General features: G+C 35.1%; 1 protein-coding gene across 3 annotated transcripts; it reads right to left on the bottom strand.

The window, feature by feature from the left end:
* Positions 1-1,280: 1,280 nt before the first annotated feature.
* On the bottom strand, positions 1,281-18,835 carry LOC104217176 (chloride channel protein CLC-d). 3 transcript variants are annotated; one of them, XM_070158882.1, is made up of 23 exons: positions 18,310-18,835; positions 17,784-17,856; positions 15,519-15,740; positions 15,383-15,429; positions 15,201-15,299; positions 14,854-14,928; positions 12,510-12,598; positions 11,978-12,118; positions 11,809-11,879; positions 11,647-11,726; positions 11,380-11,529; positions 10,379-10,438; positions 10,210-10,284; positions 9,483-9,634; positions 4,963-5,098; positions 4,750-4,839; positions 4,270-4,347; positions 4,132-4,187; positions 3,922-4,008; positions 3,678-3,834; positions 3,354-3,455; positions 3,058-3,104; positions 1,281-1,631 (listed from the first exon to the last, which is right to left on the bottom strand). In XM_070158882.1, the coding sequence occupies exons 1-23, from the start codon at positions 18,499-18,501 to the stop codon at positions 1,556-1,558; spliced, it is 2,355 nt and encodes a 784-aa protein (XP_070014983.1). In that variant the 5' UTR covers positions 18,502-18,835; the 3' UTR covers positions 1,281-1,555. The 3 variants fall into 3 exon arrangements, with proteins under 3 accessions (XP_070014983.1, XP_009765642.1, XP_009765643.1); XM_009767340.2 differs by having other exon boundaries at positions 4,750-4,881; positions 18,310-18,834; XM_009767341.2 differs by having other exon boundaries at positions 3,063-3,104; positions 4,750-4,881; positions 18,310-18,834.
* Between the last annotated feature and the right edge of the window lie 2,734 nt (positions 18,836-21,569).

Genomic DNA, 21,569 nt, shown 5'->3' with positions numbered 1-21,569 from the left:
GACTCTCAAGTCATTCCCAAGAGAGGTAGTTTCAAGTACCTTGGATCGGTTATTCAGGGGATCGGGGAGATTGACGAGGATGTCACACACCGTATAGGGGTGGGGTGGATGAAGTGGAGGTTAGCGTCGGGAGTCTTGTGTGACAAGAAAGTGCCACCGTTACTAAAAGGTAAGTTTTATAGAGCAGTGGTTAGGCCTGCCATGTTGTATGGAACTGAATGTTGGCCGGTAAAGAACTCACACATCCAGAAGATGAAAGTAGCAGAGATGAGGATGTTGAGGTGGATGTGCGGGCATACAAGGATGGATAAGATTAGGAATGAAGATATTCGAGAGAAGGTGGGTGTGGCCCCCATGGAGGACAAGATGCGGGAAGTAAGACTCAGATGGTTCGGGCACATTCAGAGGAGGAGCACTGATGCACCGGTGAGGAGGTGTGAGCGACTGGCTGTAGTGGGCACGCGGAGAGGTAGAGGAAGACCTAAGAAGTATTGGGGAGAGGTGATCAGACAGGACATGGCGCGACTTAGGATTACTGAGGACATGGCCCTTGATAGGGAATTATGGAGGTCGAGCATTAAGGTTGTAGGTTAGGGGAGAGTGTGAATATTTCTACAGCACAATAGAGGGAGACTATCCAGTTAGGAGTTAGACTAGGAATGTTATTGGTCGTCTATCGATGCGGGGCTTTACCTTCTAGTTGTACTATACAAGCCATCTATTTCGTAGTTCGTATTTCGTATCCTGTATTTCATATTTCATATCTCTTATATATTGTTGTTATTTTTATTGCGCATTTTTATGGTACTAATATATCATCTCCTATTGCTTTTTGAGCCGAGGGTCTCCTGGAAACAGCCTCTCTACCCTTCGGGGTAGGGGTAAGGTCTGCGTACATATTACCCTCCCCAGACCCCACTTGTGGGATTATACTGGGTCGTCGTTGTTGTTGCACCAATATGTAAATTACACACAACACACACATATACATGCAATCGTGTAAGAGTTAAAAGCATAACCCTTTACCAATATTCTAAGCATATAGAATAAAGATTATTAAAAATTTAAATAAGTATCCTACGTAGTCAAAGTATAACTCTTTACCACTGCTACCATAACTTTTACTCGAGAAAGAAATCAATTTTAATCCCTTTAAATTTCTTTATCTTTTGACTAAAGATACAAAAAGAACTAAGAGGATAATCCAGTATCAGAAATAAATAAAAGCCATCCAAATGCACAAGTGCAAGAAATGCTAGAGACCCACTGGAATCCAAGAATATGTGAAACAGTATCAGTTTACTTTGAACTATTGCTCTATGAAAGGGAGCACAACTTTTCGATTAATTGCAAGAAGTACAAAAAATTGATCTGTTGCTATAACCCCATGACTCAAGGGGAAATGAATACACTATACATTTCCTAGAAGAATCTAATACAAACAGATTTAAGATAGAATCAGATCTATCTACTGCAACCAAAATCTTGAGAGTGGAAGCTGGAAGCTCCACTCTACTGCAGAGATAGCAGCATAATCATTGGGAGCCATTCCATTTTAAAGAAGACCATCAAGAAGCGATTGTCCAGCATCTCCACTCCTCTTGATCCTTCTATTGTTAGTTTGCGTACATCTGATAACCAAAAAGAAGTCAATGTAAGTTGCTTCAGTTTAGAGGAGTAACACTCGAAACTACCATTAATCCATTGATTGAACAATAACTCTATCCAAAAAATTCTGGCGGATTTAGATTTTGCATAGGTTGATTGATACCTTATTCCCATTTGTTCCGTAATGATTTTTGAATAAAAGAGATCACGATAATATATTTTGTTAGATGCATTAAGGTTTAAGAATTGAGCACAAAAATTCACGGGCTATGCAACAGGCATGGTCTGTGCGGAGCAACTACGACAACTTCTTACAAGTATGAGATACGAGGCTTTACCACTTCAAATAACTTAACCTAGTCACTTTACCTCTAAACTATAGACCCATAATCTAGAGATAGACTAAGGGGTCATTTGGTAGGATGCATTAGATAATGCATGCATTAGCTTTGTGTATTAATAATACATTGTTTGGTAGACATTTTGAACCTATGCATTAGTTATGTAAGCATTAGTTATACATCCTATTTGGTATTATCCTATGCATAACTAATGCATAGAAAACAATGGTATTAGCCGTTTTAATGCATGCATTAGCTTAGTTAAAGACAAAATTGTCCTTCAACATGTATGCTTGATTAAAATATGCTAGTTATTATATTGATGGAAGTTTAAAATAATTCAAATAGTGAGAAATAAAATTATCGCCCTAGTAAATAAATAAATACTTAGCATATTTCCTTTTTTATAAATAGATATTTAGTTCTATTTACAATATAGGTAGACAAATTAAATAATTTTTATAAAACTTTTTGCGTCAAAAATATTTCTCAACATATGTTTCATTTAGAAAGTTAAAGTGATGGGCTGGTTTTGAGGGCATTTTTGTAAACAAACAATTCTTTTAGAAATTGGACAATGCTTTAATGCATCAAATCAAACAATGAATAAGAAATATGTCAGCATAACTAATACCAGCATAACTAATGCAAGTATAACTAATACCAGTATTACTAATACACCATATTCAACATTATTCTTATGCACCCTACCAAACGATCCTCACTCTTCACTTATGGAGATACGAGGCTTTACCGCTTCAAATAAATATATCTGTTGGTTAAATGGGACTCCTCCCTCTACTGGTGAACACACGAAACTTGTTTTGATTTTGGTTTCCTAACTCTCTTGGGAGAGTAAAATTTAAGTTCAGGTATTCTACACTATCAGGAATCTGTATACTCTCACACATCATATATATTTTGTGTTGTGTTATGAACCACCAGCGATGCTTTACTGTATGGAAGACCTATTTGCATCCACTAGTATGTTTAGACATTTTAGGTACTTGTGTTGTAGCTGTCACAGGATAACTGACAAAAAATCAGGCGCACATCCATAATAATCAAAACAGAATAGATGTCCATCAGTATGAGTAAAGAAAGAGACCTTACACTAGTGGATTGGAGCTCTAAGGCCGCCAGATCATCATTATTCTGCAATATAAAGTCTGGACTATTAACATCAATTGAAAATACGGTAACCACTTTTTTTTCTTTTAAATTAACCGAGAAATCCCCAGTGAGCTGGTCCAACCCATGTTGGCCCACAGGTTTGAAGCTCGGGGTAGTATGGATCTGCCCCTCTATCCTCTCCCAGTTAATACCCCGCTTCGTTCAGATGAATGGTTTGAACCAAAAAATAACCACTTTAAGTATATATGAAGATAGGTCTAGCTAAAGTACCTCAAGTATCAGATCTTTTCGAGTGATCACGCCAATAACACGAGCAGGACGTGGAACAACAAGTAAGTGCCTCAGTCCTAGTTGACGAAAAAGATTATAAACCTGTACCATTAACAGAATGTCAAACATTTTGATCATTTGAAGTTCACCATGGCTAAACTTAGTCCCAGTCATGAGTGAAATAAACTCGTCTTGCACCTTTAGACTCAAAATAACTAAACCTAAGTCTCCAATTTCATGCGACCGTTAGCAAACTAATGCCTTGAAAATTAATAAAGAAAAAGCATTAGAAGAAGCAAAAATTAGAATAAGTGACTACATTACCTTGGTTAATGACATGTCTTCTGGGACCACGTAGGGAGACGGGTTTAAAAATGGGGCTAGATCAATGTACATCTCCAGATCATCTAGGGTGAAATGAATATCATGGAGAGATATCCCTTTACTAGAAACGGGTTTCACAAATTCACTAAGGTTGTGCCTGTGAAATACAGAATCTGTAAAATTTACATGTAGTGGACAAAGAAGCACCAATAAGCAATCCTTGGTAATAGTTCAACTGAGTTACCTGATTGGCAAGAGATCACCTCTTGAATCACAGGGTAAAGGGCTATGCTGAAAATCAACTTTTGATTGTAGAAGCACCAATAAATGACTGCAGTATCAATAAGATAGAATAAATATATTGCTCAAGTCTACTGATTATGATCTTCGCACAGAAATTTTTGTCACTTCAAATAATGCATTAATAATAGAAAAGATCATCGCTATCTCTCACCTTCTTAGTATAAGTCCAATAACAAGTGTCTCCCCACTTCTTGCGTGGTCAACAACCTAAAAATCAACGAGTAAGAAGAATGATTAAACAAGAAGATAGCTTCCATTAAACACTGCAGAGGGACAAAGCTTAACTTACAGGGAAACCATTGTGGTTATTGCTCCTCAATATAGAAACTACATCTGCCACCTTCACTACCCGCGGGAAGTATACAACCTAAAAGATGCAGGAATTAGGGGCGATTAGTGAGCCACAATTTGAACAGCCACTGCACAGGTGGGGGCCAGAAGAGTATTATGCATTCAGATTATTAGTCATGGTTAAATCAGATGGCCTTCCCAGCAGCATGAACGTAGAGGTCATTATTGAAGTATCATGGATACAGAGCTGCTTCTACACTTGCATTTAGCAGAAATAAAATAACAAGAAAGGAAGTAAGATTTCAGCCATCCAAATCAAACAAGAGTGCTAGCTCAATAACTTCAACTAGAAAAGGGTGAAGAAACCAACAACCGTTTTTGGTTCAATTCCGCAAAAAGTTGACCTTCCACACAAACAAGGAAACAAGCATCTGCTAGTTGGACCGGACCATGACAAGGGCACTGAAGAAACTCTTACCTTTTGATTCCCACATGCCTCCTTTGCCGTCACATAACGCATTTGATACTTTGGTTTAGATTCAAGTAATGGGATTGCCCTTAATCTAGCCTGCTCTTCATATAATCCTTCATTAAAAGCATCACCAACAGCCTAAACATGGGTGACCCTTAGTCCTATGTCAATGAAAAGACAGCCGGAGAGTATTGTAAGCTGTCCAGCATCAAAACTCACCTTTGAGATAAGAAGAACCAGCATTATCAGAGGTAAAAGCTTTAAGTTATTTGTAATCTCGACCATAATGACACAGAGAGATACAGTCATGCGCATAGAACCTCCAAGAAAAGATGCAGCACCCAGAAGAGCATACCTAAAGTTTCAACAAAAAATGTTTAGGAGACTTTAGAGATGATTGAGAAGAAAAGAGATAGTCCAGTGAAAGATTATCATGTGAAAATATCTGATATCAAACCTAAAACCTCAAAGTAAAGAGTGGAATAGCTCAAAATTTTTAAACACCCTAGGCTTTTTTTAAAACTTTTTTTGATAAGATAAGATTATAGCTTTCAAACACCTTTATGTGTTCCTCCCTATTTTGGGGAAAAGGTAATAATTTATTTCAATCCATAATATTGTTTTAAAACAATTATGATAAAATGCAATCAATCATTTCAAGACTTGCAGATCCAGCGACATCAAGTTGGTGGAAAGATCAAACCACTTTCATTAGCCTAATTGCCATCAATTACACGAGCCAGTCTAAACTGACAATGTTGAAGAATCAGCATAACCATTGATTTGCTTATTGATTAGAGATCCCCCAAATTTTAGAAATCGTTGACTCTCTTTCTCTCTCAAGCAAGCAAGCAAAAAGGTACAGTAGGATATCACCCTATATTTGCTTATTGATTAGAGATTGCATGACAATGCAAAAGTAAATGGACAACACCAGACAAAACAGTATCTCAAGCATTAGTTGTGACAAAGAGAGTACAATACCCCACCATTGTAAGTAAAAAGATATTATCTTGACAGTGATAACCCACACGATTAGTCAAGTCAAGTTGATGCAGTGCATAAGCACTTCCATTTTTGTTAACAGCATTGAGACACGTAGTGGCGTTAACACTAGACTAGTGATTAGGAAACAAACCCTAGAGTCTAAAGGTTTCAAGTTGAACATGATTGAAACAAATTACTTGGAGTGCAAATTCAGTGACACACTGCATGAGGCAGATGTGGAAGTGAGGATTGATACACAAGTCATCTTCAAGAGAGGAAGCTTCAAGTATCTTGGGTCAATAATCCAAGAAAATGGGGAGCTTGATGAGGATATCACACATCGTATTGGAACGGGATGGATGAAATAGAAGCTTGCATCCGGTGTCCTATGTGATAAGAAGGTGCCACCTAGACTTAGAAAGTTCTACAGAGTCGTTGTTAAGACAACTATATTGTATGGGACAGAATGTTGGCTAGCCAAGAACTTACATGTTCAGAAGATGAAAGTAACGGAAATGAGAATGCTTAGATGCATGTGCGGGTATACTAGGAGGGATAAGATTAGGAATGAAAATATACGGGCAAGGTACGAGTGGCCTCCGTGGTAGACAAGATGAAGGAAGCGAGGGCATGTGAAGAGGAAAACAAATACCCCAGTGAGGAGGTGCAAGAGGTTGGCAGTGATAGGTCTAAAGAGAGGTAGAGGTAGATCGAAAAAGAATTGTGGAGAGAGTGATTAGAGAGGACATGGCAAATCTTCAGCTGACCGAAGACTTGACCCTAGATAGGAGAGCATGGAGGTCAAAGCTTAGAGTAGAAGGTTATTAGATAGTCGAGCGATTTCTCTCTCTACTCAGGGACGCCATGGTTCTAGTTTAGAGCATATTATCTGCTCCCTCTTCTCCTTATTAGTATTACTATTATTATTCTTTTATTATCTTATTCTCTAATTCTATTACTACTATTGTTTCCTTTAATTTGGTTATCTTACTATTTTTGCTACCAATACTTTTCTTTTCTGCAGTATTTTCATCATAGCGTCTTTACTCTTGTATTTTTCAAACCTACTTTGAAAATGTTTTTCTTTAGCTGAGGGTCTATTGGAAATAGCCTCTCTACCTCACACAAGGTAGAGGTAAGGTCTGCATACACTCCACCCTCCCCAGACCCAACTTGTGGGATCGTATTGGGTATGTCGTTGTTGTTGTTAGAGAGGAAGGTAAAATTGCAATGGAATTTCTCATAACGATTTCTAAAACTAGGTCTAATTTTGTTAAACTAGAGGGGAGGCCTAGTAGTTGCCTCCCTTCTCTCGCATCTCCACCCACCCCACACCCACCCCACCCCACCCCAAACCCACGCAAAAGACAAAGCAAAATGATTATAGGGTTTTCCTCTCGATTAAATTTTCTCTATTAAAGAATCATGAAGCACACTTGCTCCGTTCCTTGAACACCAGGGTATCTGCTTCCGTCAACTGTGATAGCTAACCCCATTAAAGAAGTGAAAAAGGAGATTCAATATAGTTTCTAGTGACCATGCACTTAAATACTTTGGAGGAAATCAGAAGTAGGCAGATGTTACTTTTTCAACCAAAGAAAGGGGAAAGAAGAAGAAGAAGAATTGTGTTCCAGTATAGCCTATGTCGAAGTTTTCACCTGAGGATAAATCGATAATGTATCATACTATATTATAAGTGTGAAGCACTAAAGTAAAAGGTGAAAGACCAAAATAGCCATCAAAAGTTTGAACGACTATTTTGCCCTTTGAACAAGCATTATTTCAAGAAGCTTTTTGTATAAAAATGTAAATAGACATTCCAAGTTATCTTTTTTTATATTTTTTTAAATCTCCTCTCATATTTTCAATTAATGCTCTTTTAATTTGAAGGGGACGTTGAGAAGACAAAAGTTGCTATAGACCGTCTGAAGAATTTGAAGAGTTGTCGAGAATAATTAGTAGCCTGATACATTTGACAAACTCTCAATAAAGGATAAGAGTAATCTACTAATTAAATGTCTATACATTATGAAAAATCTGGATATAAATGACTTATTCAAGCTCTGGAATTCTGAGAGCTTTTATCTATAGTTAACTGTTTGGAGTGCTCATTCATCTGCATATTTTATTATCATATGTTTTACTATATTCTTATTACCCTTTCTTTCATTTAATTCCCTTTAAGTTCTTGCATAAAGTTTAAGTTACAATTCTACAACTTAATTGTCTTTCTACATATTTACTTAAAATTTTATAGAAACTTTCAGTAACAAAAGAGTGGTTTTGATGATTGCCTTGGGAAGAGATGTTGAGACGTCATGGCATTTGTCTCCCATTGAAATATTGCTTTTAACTTTTTTCTCCACTCTTAGAAAAGATGGCATATGCAGCAACGAAGCCAACCAACAAGCTTGGGATTAAGAAGCCACAGGCGCATAGGCACATAAACACAACAGTAAAATCACTCTTTCCTCCTAAAATGTTAAGATGATGGTATTGAAGTTGAGGTTAATGCCTGTCATTAGATTCATTTTCCTTACATAAATTAATTACTGAAATGCAGGCATGCTATATATATTGACTTTTTGGAGTACTCTTTCAAATTTGTAGCTAAAAAAGTGTTCTCTATTTATTGTTTAGTGTCTTTATATGTATAATAATAATGTTTAGGCTTTTGGGTTTTAAGTGTTCAAAGCTATTTTTGCAGTAATATTGATTTTGAAAACTTCGGTACAACTCATATTTTATCATCTAAATCTATGTATAAATGAATAAGAACTTAAGATTTTTCAAATTACAATATTACGTACAATTTTGTATGTAATACTAACTACCATTCTAACTTCATTTTCCTTATTTTAGGAGAAAAACTTAAGATTTTGTTTGAATGATTGTAAGTCCCCAGACCCTACATGTGGGATTATACTGGGTATGTTGTTGTTGTTTGAATGATTGTAAGACTTCGACTTCTTCGTCATATTTGTATTTTTAAGTGAGAAAGAAATACAAAATTGTTTAGGAGAAAACCACAAAGGGCTGAAAATTGTGCCTTGTAAGGGCTTCAAAGTGTTAAAGTGCTACAAAAGGTGAGAAATTCCAAATTTTCTTTAGGAGCATTTCCATGGGCTTAAATATAGTTTAGATAGCAATTTCATCATTGTAATATGTAAGTTGAACTCTTGCTTAAATCACCTTCATTTAACCCTCCCGTAGAACACTATAAATTCAACTTCTATGATTGTGTAGAGTATCCACGGAATATGAAACAGTCTAATCGTTATTTTACCATTTGCACACAATGTGTCAAATATTTGTAGATTCATTTTTGTTTTGAACATATTTGTAGATCCATCTTCATTTTAAACTAGCTCTAAATAATATATTTGTTTTACTGTAGTCATGGGAATTTTTACTATCTTAGTTGTTTATAATAATTAAAAAACAAAATATTACAATGCAATTATGATGCTGAAGTTTCTATACTACATGATATGTACATTAAAATAGAAGGGGAAAAAAAAGATGACACATGCATATTTAGGAAAGAGCAAATAACCTTATCAATGCTAACTTTTTGCACATCTCTTAGATTTTACTTTATATTTCAATCAAATGTTTTTAAAATATATATAGGTAAATTTGAACTATTTTTCAACATATATTATATAAAATTGATGGAATACACGTGCAAAGCACGTGTCAAAAAACTAGTATGGCTAAAATGAAGGAGTAAACAAGAAAGAAATACTTACGTCCCCTCTTCAATATTCAGCTTCCTGTAAAAGCTAACCACAAACATGCCAACAAGACGTCCATAAGTTGATCCTATCATGATACCTGGCACAAACTGACCTGCTGGAACTGCAGTTCCAAAGGTCACCACTGCCAAGGTGTAAAACATAACCTGACAGACCAATAAACCAACCATTAGTTTCCTGCATAATTGTAACCCACCAAGACATAAGAGGTTTTGCTATAACTTTCTTCCCTAAACTGTATAATTGACACCAGGAAAAGAGTGCTCTTAAGCACAAGAACTCAAGCTGTGTTGGCAGAGAAGCATAAAATTTGAAGATTTAAGAAGAAAATTTTCAGAAATGCACGCTAAACAAAGTGATTCCTGCCTCAATCAAGTATCACTCAACACACAACCTGAGCACAAGAATAGCAAAGTTCCAGTGCAGATAGAGAATCATATCCCACCCCACAAGAAACTCACATCCCGATACTTTGAATTAAACTCAAGACACCATTACAAAATTCTTTTACAATGTTAACTTTCAGAAACAGCAGTTCTATAGGGATTTCAATACAGCTATCATGTTTTGCTAAATTTCAAGCACATGATTTTTCCTAAAAATTATCAGTAACACTTCACCGAAATGGAAATGTTAGGATGACACCAAAAATTCATGAAGCTATCATCTTGCACAATCACGAACGGGAAGGGACTAGGGAGAGAGAACAATTATTCAATACCAAAAATGTCAGTAGGCTTTGAGCACTGAATTCGTGAGCTGTCTTTGCACTGAATAAATTTCTTATGGCGTCATCCTGCAGACATGTATGATACAAAAGCTCCATCAGCGAAAAGGAAACTTGACAGCATTAACAAAAATGAACGCAGGTTCAAAAATTGTTTAAAGACCTGAGTGTTGAAGAATATGGTTGCGAGGTCATTGTACTCTTTGTTGTTCTGACAGTAAAACTGCAAATTCACACAATTAAAGCATCAACAACAAAAGAAGAAAAGCCAAATTGGATATCAAGAAAAACAAAGAAGCAAATATCAACACAACCCAATGACACAAAGATAAATGAAACATTTCTAGATATTTCAGCAACGCCTGGAGTTGGACTAGAAATGTCAGCACATAATTAATCAAACCACAGTCGTAAATCAACTGCTAGTCCTGGATCGAGTATGCATAACAGATTTGTATGCACATTCAATTGCTTCGAGCAAATATTTTCCAGATACACTTTTTCAACTTCAACGTCAAATACTCTTATTTTTTAAATTTCAAACCAAATGATGTCCAAACACTAAACAGATTCAAGAACAGTTCTCTTGGAGGTAGGAATAAATGCTTCGCCAATCTAACAGAACATAGATTTGAAACAAAGAGGACAACAGAATTCTGGAACCATGCGGCAAAGACAACACAATTTTACTCTCTACGTTTTACAAGTAATTTGTGTATACGAGCACCAAAGCAAGACCCGGCCTGTGTTGACAAAGAATAGAAGCATCAATAATGATCCAGAACAAGAAGAGATCAGTTAAGAAGTAAGATGGTCAGGTATCCACAAGCACTACAAACAAGCCCTTTAAGTCCATAAAATGCTAAGCCTGAAATTTTTCATGCAAGAAACTAAGGTGCCTGCAATGCCAAACACAAACGGAACTGTTGACTGTACTTCTCCACATCTCACAGCTTCCTACCCATTAAGAGCCAATTGACATGCTTGATATGCATCAAAGAGTATGTGCATAGGATTTAGAAAGGACACCACATGCAGCATAGACAGTAACAAGCTTAGAAAAATGATAAAAACAAAATCTATGAGAACCTAAGCAAAAGGGACTAAATGCTTTAATAACGATAAAATAAAAGAGAAGTTATAGTAAGTCATAGAGGATCTTACATTAACATAATTGCCAAACATTCCCGGTGCTTGCGGACATTCAATGCCAGAGTTAGCATCGGCTTCAGGGCACGGAGTACATTTTCTAAAAAGTGGCAATCCAAATGAAATGGCTGAGGTTATCACAGAGATGATACAAGCTTCAATAATCTGAAAGTGGGAAACCACAAAATTAGTTCATCGAGCTTAGTAAATTAACGTACACTCATCTTTAAGGATGAGAATACACAACTGCAAGAAATTCCTGATCTTAATAAGTAAACTTACTTTAACACGATTTCCTTTCTTGTGCAAATAATTTCTACGCCAGTGTGTCATATAGAGAGTAAGCTGATTGAACAATGCTCCTGCAAAGGTCAATGCATGACAAATTGATTTACCAAACATTTTTCTCCGGTATCTCAACATCTTAATGTCGGTCTAACATACCAAGAAGACCTCCTATAACTCCAATAACTGCCATGGGCAACAACTCCTCAAAAGAATAGTCCTCTTGACCACTGAGAGAATTGCAAGATGTCAAAAAAATAACGACGATATTGTGCAGAAGAGCTAAATGAAGTTAGTACAGAAGACCTAAATGAGTTCAGAAGCTAACCCTGAGATGTCCCATATAATGAAGCCTCCAGCGCCAAAATGACCACAGTTTCCATCTTTACACCATCCCATTGCTGTACGGACAACAACAGCTACAATAGCAGAGGTAAAGAAGACCCGCCACATCAGTTGACTCCTCCACCTTTGGTCAATGATGAAACAACAATGATCAGACAGCATTTAATTTTTCACAATGCGGAACATGCTAACTACTAGTCAAGTGGAAGTAAAAACATTCTGCTGCTATGATTGATTGGAAAAAATAATTCAAACAAATTCTAGCTCCTAGTACAGTGCAGCACATTCAAAAGTGTACAAAGGGAAAAGCCAACAGCACTTATTCAAAAACCAGTCCACCAGCTTATATGACAATTAATCACAAAAGCAAAGGGCTTAACATTAATGGTTTAGATACTGTTCGTTAGCAGTGTCAGAAATACAGTATGCACAAGTAAAAATTGTTCATTAAGGAAAATATTAATCGATTGCACTAAATGTACATGAAAGAAACTCAGTGTAGATATGAGAATTACCAAGAAGTGACCTCTTCAAGAGCAAATAATACCCCACCTACTGGAGCTCTAAAAGCAGCAGCAACTCCGGCTGCACATCCACAAGTCACCTGAGTCACAGATAAAGGAGGAAGCACTTCTTAGGACAGAGAAAACCCCCTTTCATTATAATTGTAAGGACCAGATCTTAGCTTTCATCTCCAAATTATTTTAGCATTTCCTAAGATTCATAAAGAAGCTGACATCTTATGTAGAAAAATAAGGAAATAAAAGATTTAGATTGTTCAGATTGATTATTGCATCAAGCTTGGAGGGTCTAGATAGTGTTTAAACAGGGTCTGACGTAGAAGTGGAGAAATTGATATCATTTTTACTGACTTACATATCCTTATCTTTTTTTTCTTTTTTCTTTTTTCTTTTTTTGATACCTGTGGCGTCCGGGCCAGATTGCGCGCACCTCAAAAAACACCAACACATGCAAGGAACCTAGAATCAAGCCTGAGACCTCAGTCTGAAAGATTAGGCGCTCACTCTCACAGATCCTTATCACAATTATATGGTTTGATTTATATTTACAAGTTCAGAGACCGTAGCAAGATTCTTATAGATTCTTACCAACTTCAAATAATTAAAGAAGAGCATGCCATGTACAAGAGGGAACCACTAAATAACATTGGTTTAGTTTTTTACACTATCGATTGATTTCAGTCGTGTACGTTGAAACCTGCGAAAGACGGTAAGTAACCTGATACAACAAGTTAAACCACAATGATGTGTAAAATTATTTACATTGACAATTCATATAATCAGGACCCAAAATTAAATTGCATGATTATTATTGCAACAACCAAGAAAAATGGAAAAAGAGCTGTTACTCACAATAAAGATGTGTCCTTACTTTTAATAAATATATAAATCTGGATGCTTAAAACAAAGGATAATTGTGCAACATCCCAACTTTATTTACACATAAGAAGGTGATAATCCACTTCTGAATTGTTTTAGCAGCAAAATATTGTATCTAGGTTATTTTTTAACTCTAATACTCCACTACATGATTTTTCTGACTGTCTTCCAATTATTACTACACTGCATACTATTTTGCTTCTAGAACCAAGAGTCCCACAACTTAAGAAGTACCACTATTGCACATGTACTACCTTAGTGACTCCCTTTACTCAGGTTGAATAACCAATGGACCATAATAAACATGATTTAGAAAAACCCTATTTGCACCTAGTGTAGCTTAATGCATGACATGTGTAATCCTTTTACGTTCATTTTTCCATGGTTAACTAACCGAATATCTAAGGAAGTTTCAAATATCAAGGAAAACTCATAAAGAAAAATGAGATGAATGTTAACCACAACGAATTAAAAGGAATGTTAAATTATAACCCGAAATATAACTTTTTAAAATTAGTTAATACCATAGAAAACTAACTTTTTAAACTGTTTAATTTGGCTCCAAGAGTTAAATTAATAAAACTTTCTCATACACCGGATGCAGAAAAGTATTTATGAGCAAGAAACCGCTCTCCACACTCTTCTTAAAAGTTAGAATGATTGTAAAGGCATCATTTTTTAGGATTCTTTTTAAATGATAAAAAAGTAGCATAAAAAAGGGAGATGCTGCGCTAGGAAAAAGCTATTAACCAGCGGGTATTTCAAATCTCTCGGTTCCACTTATTCAACTGTCAAGACAAGCAATACAGCTCCAATGCCTCAACATTTAAATGAAAGAAAAATGACCAACCAGGGAAGTGTAAAAACAGTGCTCGAAGTAGTTTATTAAAAGCTGCCGTTTCCAATTAAAGTGATGAAGCGATGCGAAGTGAGGGTTTGCTTCATTTATGAAGCCATGCGCTTCAATCAATGACACGCATCACAATCACAATAGGACGCAGTCGGTTCTTCAAATCTCAACTTTGAGAAGTTGGATTAGTATTGGCACTAATGTATATCAGATATTGAAATTAGTAATTAAACCATATATGTTTGGTATTTTTTAAATGTTGTGAATTGTGCGCTTCACTTCAAAGAAGCGTGAGTCTCAGTTCTCGCTTTTTGCTTCAATCCCCGGGACCTTGTTGCTTTTTTGCGCTTTTCGCTTTTAAGAACACCGGGCCTCAAACAGTCAAACTACAAAAATTGAGCAAGTATTGGAGACCCTCAATTGGCACTTCTTAGACAAACAGATCAAGCGAACTAAAACAGTATAGGACCTAAAAAGCTGGAATCCAAAGAGCTCCTTGGGGAAAACAGGTAGAGAATTTGAGATGGTAACTGGTAGACAATATTCCTCCAGGTAGAAATGGGAAGAGGTATTCTATCTCAATTAACATAAAGGACATCAGTCACTCACCAAATCACGACGATCCCGTTCACTGCTAAAAACTTGGAGCCACCTTGACCGCAGGTGATATTTTGTGGATCCGCCCTGTAATTACAGAAAAATACATGAGCATTCAGCAAGCATAACATTTGGAGTTACACACTGGACATATTTCAGATGATCGCCAATACAGAGCAAGTATCACATCTTTAATTCAAATGACAGGTAAAAAGAAACAGAACATTGAGTCAGCAATAGATATTGTGTTTCAAAAACTAAAAAGAATATAAGATAAAATTTGAATTCTTGAAAAATTAAAAAGTGAAATGCAGTCAGAGAAAAAAAAACACGAGTAGATTTAGACACTGTATACTCACTTGTCCAAGCAAAGAAGCAATACAAGCACCAATATGTACAAGCGGCCCTTCTTTGCCAAGGGCAAGACCACCTCCCACTGAACCTATGCTTCCAAAAATCTAAAAGACCGAATAAGAATAAAAACAAATTATCTAATTTAGAGTGACAGGATCCACAACAAAGCTTAGATGTGCAACCATACCTTTCCAATCAAAGTTCTGAAAAGAAGGATACCATGTGTGTCAATTCCTACACATACAGACCAAAATGAGCAACCCAGAAGAAGATATTATCCCCACCAGAGATTCAACAACCAATATCAGAAAGTACAAGCATACCGTTTAGATAACCCTTTATTTCAGGAATCCCTGATCCTGACGCTGCTGGTGCGAAGTGTGTGATAATATATACAGAAGATAATACTAGCACCAAGTTGATCAAAATATACACCAGACATCCAGCAAAATATGACTTCTGAATAATTTGAAATGTCAATGAGAACTTCCATCCCGCAAAATTTTCAACAGAAAGATTAATGAAAACAGCAGCAAGTCCTGTGCCTGAGAAAATGAATAGGATTCAGTTCATAAGAAAGCAACCATTAGGCCTAATGCTAGTTGAAACACATAAATTAAAGAGAATAAGATTGCTAGAGTGAAATGGAAATAATGTTTTGCCCTCTGCGTTGTGTTATTAGTTCTCTCAACTCCACCATTTCACTGTTTAAACATATAAACCAGAACACAACAAGAAGGTATTGTATGATAAAATGAGCAAACAAATTTAGCAAATTAATTTCGATGACACAAGGAGGAGGGCGGAATATGAACAATTCACATCCAATTCCTACTGATTTCCGTTGAATATATTTGCAACCCTCTAAAATACAAGTCACTAGATTTTCTCATGATTATGACTTAAACTCATGGTTCACCACACATATATCCCAACAACAAGATTGGTCCTAACATCATACGTTGAAGGACAAAATAAAGATGATCAATTAAGCTACTCCGGAACTTCCAGCCCATGAAAAGAAAATCATTCCTTCTGGTGAAGAACTTTTCCTACTCAGAGAGAGAGCGAGAGAGATAACCATTACTTCTGAGGTACTAAACAGTGATAAAGCTCCAAGTTAAGCCAGAATATATATAATTTGGCAAAATGGGGACTGACAAATTCATTTTTTAAAACTCTTATAAGCTCAAAAATGATTCTCATATAGTTTCAGAGTCATACGACAAAATTCCTAAGACGAGGATAATGCACACTACATTTGGACTTTCAAAATTTTCTGAGAAAAAGTTTAACAAATTTTTCTGGTCAAAAGTACCTGTTCAATAGGTAAGAAAATGATATATAAGTCAAGAACAAAATTATGAAGCACTATTCACCAAATGGAACCGCCTAAATGGGCTTTAGCAATTTAATCTCATTCGCTTAAATCAAGTTATTACCTTAATGTCTTGTGTAGGATCATATTTTCTGAGATTCTTCGGACTATAACAATAACTATCCACGCTATTTACAAGTAGTTGCAAACCTCAGAAAAATTCAGTGTCCGTCTTTAAACATGAGACCTCTATTAATAAAGAATAAGCTAGCCCCGGTACAGTAATTAAATGATTATTAAGATATTCCTTTACAATAACATGAAAGACTGATTTTTGGGATTCATTTATGACCGAGTAGAGGCAAATCAGAGCAAAAGAAGAAACTTTAATTTCTCAGTTTCTGAGTGTTAAAAGATCTTATCTATATAATGATACCTTATTCTAGAATGAAAGAGCTAGTTGAGGCTCCCAAAACAGAAACAGAAAACAAGAGAAAAAAAATTCCTAGCTTCAATTTATATCTAATAACGTCAACCAGGCAACGAGTAACTCCACAATCCAAATTAATGTGATTCATCTATATGAATCCTCCTTCTCCATTTATATGTTCCATTCTATTCAGGGCATGCAAAGATTGATTCAAGATGCATTTTCAAGATTTCCAGTTCTCTATTGCTGAGGATATAAGCAGGTATAAGAAAGAACATCTTCTTCCTCCTGTAATGTTTCAGCTAAGTAGGTCATCAGTTATATGTCAACCTATTTACATGCAACGTATAGGAGTCAACAACAAATCAAAATAGTTCAAATGACACATGTGATTCTGGAAATTTATTTGTTCTTCTCGACTCTAATCCCCATCCCTTAAATTTTATAATATCGCGTTACTATTGACCATGTTACTCCATTTAAACTCATCTCATGTCAATATTATGATCCTCCGTATCTCTTATCCCGTGGCTGAAAAAATGAGGTTTTTTCTGGAAATGGGCATAAGATATTGATGTTCTCTTTCCAAATAGAGGGAAAAAACAGCAAAAAGGTGCTCTCGCCAATACAATCCTATTAGAACTGCTCACAGCGTGGAGAACTGTTATCACAAATATCCATCCTTCCAGCATTTTCATGTGAAGCAAAAACATTAACCTAACTCCAAAATTATCACTTTGAGGCAAACGGGGTACCAGGGACAAGAACATACAATAGAAAATCTATTCCTATAGGGTATAAAGAGAAATAACCATAGATTAAGTTGACACCAAATCTCACCAATTCCAATTAGTAACGCCAAGAACCATTTCACCACAACAGCATATCCCATATAAAGCTTTCCTCTTTTAGCCTGTCCATATAGCACACATCAAACACAACTTCAGATATCTTATTTTCCTAATATAAAAGCAACTAACCATTTCATTTCTCTTTTTCTATATACAATTCTAATATAAAGCATGCATATTTAGAACAAGAACTGAGTTTTTATGTAATTATCTATTCAAATAGTATCATATTTTCCTAATATAGAGCTAATACTTTTTTATGAGTTTAAGTTCTATGCACTGACGTAATTTAGAAGGTAATAAAAAGGTAAATCTCTAAGATAAGCATTACTGGTAACTTGGTAACTCTAAAAGTTGTAACTAACCTCCTATAACAAGTTAAAAAATACTGATAGCTAAAAAAGACTTTATACTTACAGTGCATATAACTTGAATCCTTTTTAATAAGTAATATAAAGCTATTATCTTTAAACAAAAAGGACTAAGAATTGAGCTTTGCAAAAAGGATCTAGCACCTGTTCTTCCCTGTAAGCATAATTTTCAACAACTTCATAATCGAGACTTTCCACAGTGCTCCCATTGCCCTTTGTTGATGACGGACCCACCTCGCCGCCGTCTTCCTCCTCCTCCTCCTCCGCCATCGCCGGAATCCGTGACCACATCAGCTTCGCCGTGTCCACCCCATTTTGAAAATGATCTGATAACATATCTATATCTATATCTATATATGTATTAATATATAAGTTTAATGAACCCCAAAACGTCAAAAATTCGAACCCCTTTTGATGAATAAGCCCAAAATTATAGCTTAAAACGCCAAAATTAGAGGTGAATTTTGAGAAAAGTGGGATCAAGATTGGGTTTTTTCTGGTTTCTGCTGACTAAGAATTTTAAGTGTCAATGTCAGGGTAGGGTGATGAGAATTTCTTTTCTTCCAGAATAAGCGAGAGATGGGCATGTATATATGAGTTAACATTCGTGAATTGATGTGTATTTCTCTGTTGAGTCTACTAGTCCGGTGAGTCCACCACAAGTTTACTTTACTTCTTGTGGTAAAAAATGTTTTAGGGAAAGGGGAGTTGTTTGAAGAAAACTAAAATAATGCAAAAAGGATATTAGAAATAGTTGAAGTCATGTTCTCACTGCATACAATTTGAATATTCTATTCTATTTTTCAAATTTTACAGTACATTACAATGGTAATGACTTTAATGTTTTGGTTAATTCCTTTTTTTTTAAAACTTTCATCAAATTTAACCGATAGAGTTTTTGGGGATAATTGCATAAAAGTACAGTCAGCATAAGTGTTTTTCATCCAGGTAGCCATCATTTTAAGTTTTCATTCGTGTAGCCCATAAAAGTTTTACAATATGACATCATCGTCTGGATATAACTTTATAAATCTATATGTGATTTTTTATTCTTTGCACACAACCAACTTAAATCGATCATATACATTCCTATTGCAATTACAACAATGCAAACCAACTATAATACAACTTGAAAAAAATTTAAATTTTCTTCTGTTCTGAGTTCTAAATAGTAGAAACAAAAGAAATAAAAAATAAAATTGAAAAAAATGGGTACAAATTCGCAATTTGGCAGAGAAATCAACAAAAAAATTGACTTTATACATCGATTGTTCGAGAAAAAGTAAGAAAAAATTTAATTTCAGTTTTAAGTCCACATATGTTGTACATGTATAAAAATGTATAACTTAGTATAAACTCGTATATGGAATGTATAATAATGTATTCTAGTATTTCACCAACATAGAAAAGCAAAATTAGCTTTAACGCACATGTGAAATAGGAACTTACTCCAAAGAGAAAGACCATTGCACCAAAGTCGAACAGAAATCGCGAATAGAAAGAGTAATGTTGTATAACACTACTTACACACCTAATATACAACATTGACGACAACGACAACGACAACGACCCAGTATAATCCCACAAGTGGGGTCTGGGGAGGGTAATATGTACGCAGACCTTACCCCTACCCCGAAGGGTAGAGAGGCTGTTTCCAGGAGACCCTCGGCTCAAAAAAGCAATAGGAGATGATATATTAGTACCATAGAAATGCGTAATAAAAATAACAACAATAACAACAACAATATATAAGAGATACGAAATATGGAAATGCGTAATAAAAATAACAACAATAACAACCTAATATACAACATTATACAATATTATACACTTATTATAATTTTGTTTAATGCTGTATAATATTGTATAATGATGTATAATGTTGTATATGAAAACTAAATTTCACCTTCAATTTCCTTTTTCAACTGGTATGATTCTCAAAACCAATATTAATCATGCTCAATCAATCCAGTACTCTAGATTCTAGTTACTACAAGCTTTTTTAATATGTTTAGCTTCACCAAAATAATTTCACCGATATTAATCAATACCCATTTGATTTTTTCACCAAAATACATCTTCCCCATGTCTATTAAAAACTCATAAATTAGAATAGGCTTAAAATCTCTGTCTAGAACTTCAATCTTGAAGAAATTTCAACAAAAATAAGAACCCAGTTCGGTCTTTTCAATCCAGAATTTCAATCTTGAAGAAATTTCAATAAAAATCAAGAACCCAGTTCTTTTCCAAATTTTACCTCACCAAATTCGCTCTCAAAGAGTTGCAAAGTAGTCCAACTGAACCAAATCTCTAGGTTGAAGCTTCTTGGACTATTATCAATTAATTTCAATAGCACCCACTCGAATTTGAGCACGATTCTTTCATAAATTTTCAGATCTGAAAAGCTTCTAACTCCCTCAACCTAATTTTGGTTTGGATATCAAAATCTTGACTTCACAACAAACTTAGAAGAGGTGGCCACTGGAGTGGAGAGAAGAAGAGGAGAAAATCTAGAAGAGATAAGTGAAGATTGTTTGGGTTAAACATTGAAACTTTTATTTCAAGATATATACAATATGAGCCTCAGCGTGTAAAATCCCAAAATATGGGCTCTTTATGGTTATAGAACTGGGTCGGGTGATATACAGTGTAATTGTTCCTTTATTAAATACTCACTCTGTTTCAATTTACGTGAACATATTTCCTTTTTAATGCATGTCAAAAATAATAACCCCCCTTTATATTTAGAAATAATTTACTTTTATGCAATAATTTATAGCCACGCAAAATATATATGTTTCATTTTACACCACAAATTCAACAGTCTTTACTTTTTTTATAAACTTCATGCCCAATTAAATAGGTTCACAAAAATTGAAACGGAGGGAGTATTTAATTAAGCAAAAGAATTTATTCTTGACAAACTTAAAAGACCAAAAGTCGAAGACGTATAGATTTGAAGGTATCAAATGCCACATTGTCTTAACATATACCTCACACGTAGAGGCGGATACAGGACATAGAGGCTCCGGATGCCACAAATTTTGAACATAGCCATGTTACAATTTACATTATTTAAATAGAGTATAAATTTAATAAATTTGATTTATTTGGATTTCGGTTCGGGTTCTTTGTCTTTAAGGTTAATATAGATAAATCGATCGAGCAAAAAAAAAATGTAATAATTATAATAACTTGAAAAAAAAGCTTAAGATTTGTACAAGAAAAAAAAGGCTCGTTATCGATATATATATTTGGATACTCAAAGAAAACACTTATACTAATAAGTCTAAATATTAAAACAGGAGTAAGTTTACAGCCATTATTCAATTTATTATTTTTTTATAAAAATTAAGCTCACTCGATATTATATATAATTGTCCTACTTTAGAGTATTTTAATAA

Source organism: Nicotiana sylvestris, chromosome 1 (assembly GCF_000393655.2).
Source record: "Nicotiana sylvestris chromosome 1, ASM39365v2, whole genome shotgun sequence".
Classification (NCBI taxonomy): Eukaryota; Viridiplantae; Streptophyta; class Magnoliopsida; order Solanales; family Solanaceae; genus Nicotiana; species Nicotiana sylvestris.
The sequence above is the reverse complement of the archived record's forward strand: the minus strand, read 5'-3'. Positions and strand labels throughout refer to the sequence as shown.

Excerpts from the sequence above, each read along its gene's own strand:
- LOC104217176 (XM_009767340.2), bottom strand. The coding sequence starts at position 18,501 with ATGTTATCAGATCATTTTCAAAATGGGGTGGACACGGCGAAGCTGATG. Across the intron at positions 14,929-15,200 it reads TTGCTTCTTTGCTTGGACAA|GGCGGATCCACAAAATATCA; the intron begins GTGAGTATACAG and ends CTGTAATTACAG. Across the intron at positions 12,119-12,509 it reads CTTGAAGAGGTCACTTCTTG|GTGGAGGAGTCAACTGATGT; the intron begins GTAATTCTCATA and ends CATTGACCAAAG.